General features: G+C 40.2%; 1 protein-coding gene across 1 annotated transcript; it reads right to left on the bottom strand.

Annotated features, from left to right (window-relative positions):
• Positions 1-541: 541 nt before the first annotated feature.
• Positions 542-3,903, bottom strand: LOC110900441. The gene is made up of 3 exons (XM_022147330.1): positions 3,400-3,903; positions 3,129-3,318; positions 542-2,742 (listed from the first exon to the last, which is right to left on the bottom strand). Exons 1-3 carry the CDS (start codon positions 3,901-3,903, stop codon positions 542-544), a joined length of 2,895 nt encoding a protein of 964 aa, XP_022003022.1.
• Positions 3,904-4,305: the final 402 nt, after the last annotated feature.

Here is a 4,305-nt window from a genome sequence, read left to right as displayed (position 1 = left end):
TAAATGTAATATGTCTAAACTGAAATGGTTTAAATAACGCTATGATATGTAATACCATAAAAGCACTTATATATAGGAAGTACCACCGGCGTATCCACCATGCTTTTATCATATTACACACGTCTCGTTATTTAAATCACTTACACAAACAAACCACCAAATGTAATGTTTAAACAAGTGTTGAAATGCTTATTGTATAATCAAAGGCCTATAGTCAAATGTAAGTCATGTAATGTATAAACAAATGTTATGTATGGTAAGTAAAATGTGACTACTTAAACCAATTGTAAAAATGTACAAAACAAAGTATTTTGAATAAATCAAAAGTCATGTTTTTTTTTTTTTTGGGTAAAGGGTTACCCCGGTGATTCTATATATTCACAACCAATCAAAACAAGTAATGTAGAAAGCCTACATTAGTTCAATCATGGGACAGGCCCCATGAAAGTAAAACAAACATCACCCAAACATAATCAGACAAAAAACAACCAAAGGGACTACTAGACTAAAATCTAGAAATCAAAAACCCAAAAAACATTTATTAGCCGCCATAACCGTCATCAACGTCCCCACGAATATCCCAATCTTCAAGAAGCTTTCGTACCTTCACAGTATTCTTTAGCTTTGCTCCCATAAGTTTGTATCTAATTGTCTTCAAAATAACTTCACTAACCATTTCCGGGGGTCTCAGCTGATTTTTGAATAATCGATTGTTCCTCTCTTGCCATATGAAGTAGGACCCAGCCGCCACTACAAGCTTAGCAACATAGACCACAACCGAGTTTGAACGAGCACGAGCAAGAAGCCAATCTACAATATCCCTCCACTTCGGGTTAACCGAAGACATACCCACCTTTTGCCTCACTTTGTGCCAAACTTGAGACGAAAACTTACATTCAAAGAATAAGTGAGGATGAGAATCAACATTCTCATAGCACAAAAGGCAACACATCATATTCATATTTTTTCGCCTTGAAATATCCCACTTCAGAATTTTGTCTTGAGTTAAAAGCTTACCTTTCATGACCAACCACATCATAAAAGCATGCCGCGGGATACATTGCGAGAACCAAACAATATTGCACCAGTTAACTTCCGGCTCCTTATACCGAACTGAATGCCAAACGTTGGACGAGGAGAATTCGGCTAAGTCCGTACCATCCTTCCATACTAGTCTATCTTGCTTTGTTGGATTTAACTGCATCTGGTCAAGCGGAATGAGCACGGGAAACAAATCTCTCCAAGCCGTAGGCCATCGCCAAGAATCACTAGAATAGACATTAGCCACTGAATCATCTAACTTAAAATCCGCATCCGTAATGGTTCTTGGCGATAGAAAATCACTTAGCGGACCTGGATCATACCAAAAATCGTACCAGGCCGACGTCCTAGCCCCATTCCCAACAACCGACCAAATATGCTTTCTGATTAGAGGACGTAACTGAATCAATTTCCTCCAAGACCAGCAACAATTTGCAGGAGTTTTGCAAACCCAAAAACTCCTACCTTTTAAGTGGTAGCTATGAACCCACTCCACCCACAACGAAGCTCGCTTAGAAACGATACTCCAGATGTGAGAAGCCATAAGAGCCTTATTCATATCTCCAATTCGTCTAATGCCCAAGCCCCCTTCATATTTTGGAGTACAAACCGATTTCCAAGAAACTTTAGATTTCCCTTTATTAAACGAACTATCTTGAGACCAAAGGAAATTCCGCATTTTAGCTTCTAGCTCCTGAGTTATCCTAGCCGGCAAGATAAACACGGACGACCAATAGATATGCATGGAAGAGAGGACAGAGATAATAAGTTGAAGTCTACCAGCAAAAGAGAGCAACTTGTTTCTCCAGTTTGTGATTCGCTTCTCTAGTCTTTCGATAAGAACTCGACAATCATTATACCCAAGTCTAGAAGAAATTAGAGGCACACCCAAATACCTAACAGGCAATTTTCCTTCCACAAAAGGCATAATATTGAGAACAGCATCCTTGACATGGCTGTTAACATTACAAAAGAAGATCGTGCTTTTCTGATTGCTAGGAACTAACCCCGACATCTTGGTGAACGTAGAAAGAGATGTCATAACACACCTCGCCGAATTGACTTCTCCTCTAGCAAAAATGAACAAGTCATCCGCAAAACAAAGGTTTATGATTTGTTGTTTTTCGCATTTGTTATGAAATTTAAAGGATGAGTCTATACGAACCGCATGCACAAGGTTGGCCGTTAGGACTTCCATGACTAGAGTGAAAAGGTAAGGAGAGATCGGGTCTCCCTGTCTTAAACCGCGGCTACCTTTAAAGAAACCATGAACCGACCCATTAACACAAACTGAAAACGAATCCGTAGAGACCAAAGCCATGATCCAATTCACCATGTTAACGTGAAAACCAAATCCAAGCAAAACACTCTTAAGAAATCTCCAATCAACAGTGTCGTAAGCTTTCTGAATATCAACTTTAAAGGCACAACGAGGAGGACCCGTACTTCTATGGTAATTATGCATCAATTCTTGCGTGAGCATAATATTATCAGATATTCTCCTTCCTGGAACAAATGCCGACTGATTGATGCTAACAATGTCATTTAGCACATTTTTAATTCTATCAGCCACGATCTTGCTTATACACTTGTATAAAACGTTGCAACAAGCAATAGGACGATAGTCAACAACCGTTGCAGGAGTAGGCACCTTCGGGATAAGAACAATGGTCGTGTGATTCAATTCCTGAAGAAGCTTACCTGTTTCAAAAAAATCCAAGATGGCACAAGTAACGTCATTACCTATAATAGGCCAAGCACTTTTGAAGAAAGCCGCTGAATAGCCATCCGGACCCGGCGCTTTGTCAATGCCGATAGAAAACATCGCTTTTTGAACCTCTTCCACATTATGGGCGGAATCATATGGGAAGCTTTTTGAGGATCAATGATTTTAGAGAACAAATCTGGGGCTGGAGAGAGCGAAATATCCCCTTGAGAACCAAAAAACTTCTGATAATGATTAACAAAAGGTTGAAAAACCGCATCGCCTTCATAAAGATTACCAGCCGGGTCTTTAATCACATCTATTCGGCTGCAATGATTCCTGATTTTTAATGAAGAATGGAAGAAAGCCGAGTTCGAATCACCTGCCCTGAACCAATCAACCTTAGACTTTTGTTTTAGAAACCGTTCCTCGTCCAGCGAAGCTTCTAATAAATCACGGCCAGCCTCCCTTTCAGCAACACGAAGGTCGACATTGTTCAGATCTCGGTCAATACTTTGCTGAATATCATCTAGTTTCGAATGAAGAGTTTCCACTTTCTTGTGAAGATTTCCCTATTTGAACAATAAAGAGCGAAGCGGGTGTTTAAGCATCCGAAGTTTTTTGACCACCCGGAACTGGGGCACTCCGCTCACACTGGTATCCCACACATTCTTAACAATATCCAAAAATTCCGGTTTGAAGACCAAAAAGTTAGCAAACTTGAACGGCCTCGGCTTCACCATACCAGCTCCCGGAAAAGATAAGATACACGGACAATGATCAGATAATCTGTAAGGCTTGAAAAAAGCAACAGAATTCGGGTAATCAGCAATAAAAGGAGTATTTCCCATAACACGATCAATTTTTTTCATAAGGCCCACCCCATTTTTTGGCTTTTGGCTCCAAGTGTAATGAATCCCCATACGATTAATATCAACGACCTCAATCTCATCTACACACTCTTGAAAATCTCGCATACCAATAGAAACCGATGATGATCCCATAGAATTATCTTCAAGATTCAGAGCCGTGTTAAAATCACCCATGATACACCAAGGTTTATTCCACACCAGGATCTTGTGCAACGACAAATTATGCCATAATTCTTTACGTGAGACATAATAGTTATCAGCATACACGAAAGAGCAAAACACCATTCTTTTATCAATTTTAAACACAAGCTGAATATGCATAACCTGAGGAGATTGCGACAAAATCATCACATAAAAAATAGACGGGTTCCAACCGATAATAATTCTAGTGCCTTTATCACAACATCCTCCATTGGAAGTCCAATCCCACGAGCGAAAAACGAAATTACAAACTTTACCCAAATTGCTCACATCCACATGAGACTCTAAAATCACACACAAGCTCAGCTTAAATTCCTTGACTGCCTGACGAACCTCCTTCTGTTTGAGAGGGCGGTTCAACCCCCTTATATTCCAAGTCGCGATACTAACCACTATTAACTATTGGAGAAGGAGTGTGTCACAACCCCCGATCCCTATTTCCCAGGAACGGGCGGCCGTGAGCCAGTTGCGGTGGTATCACGTTAT

This window comes from Helianthus annuus, chromosome 13 (assembly GCF_002127325.2).
Source record: "Helianthus annuus cultivar XRQ/B chromosome 13, HanXRQr2.0-SUNRISE, whole genome shotgun sequence".
NCBI lineage: Eukaryota > Viridiplantae > Streptophyta > Magnoliopsida > Asterales > Asteraceae > Helianthus > Helianthus annuus.
The sequence above is the reverse complement of the archived record's forward strand: the minus strand, read 5'-3'. Positions and strand labels throughout refer to the sequence as shown.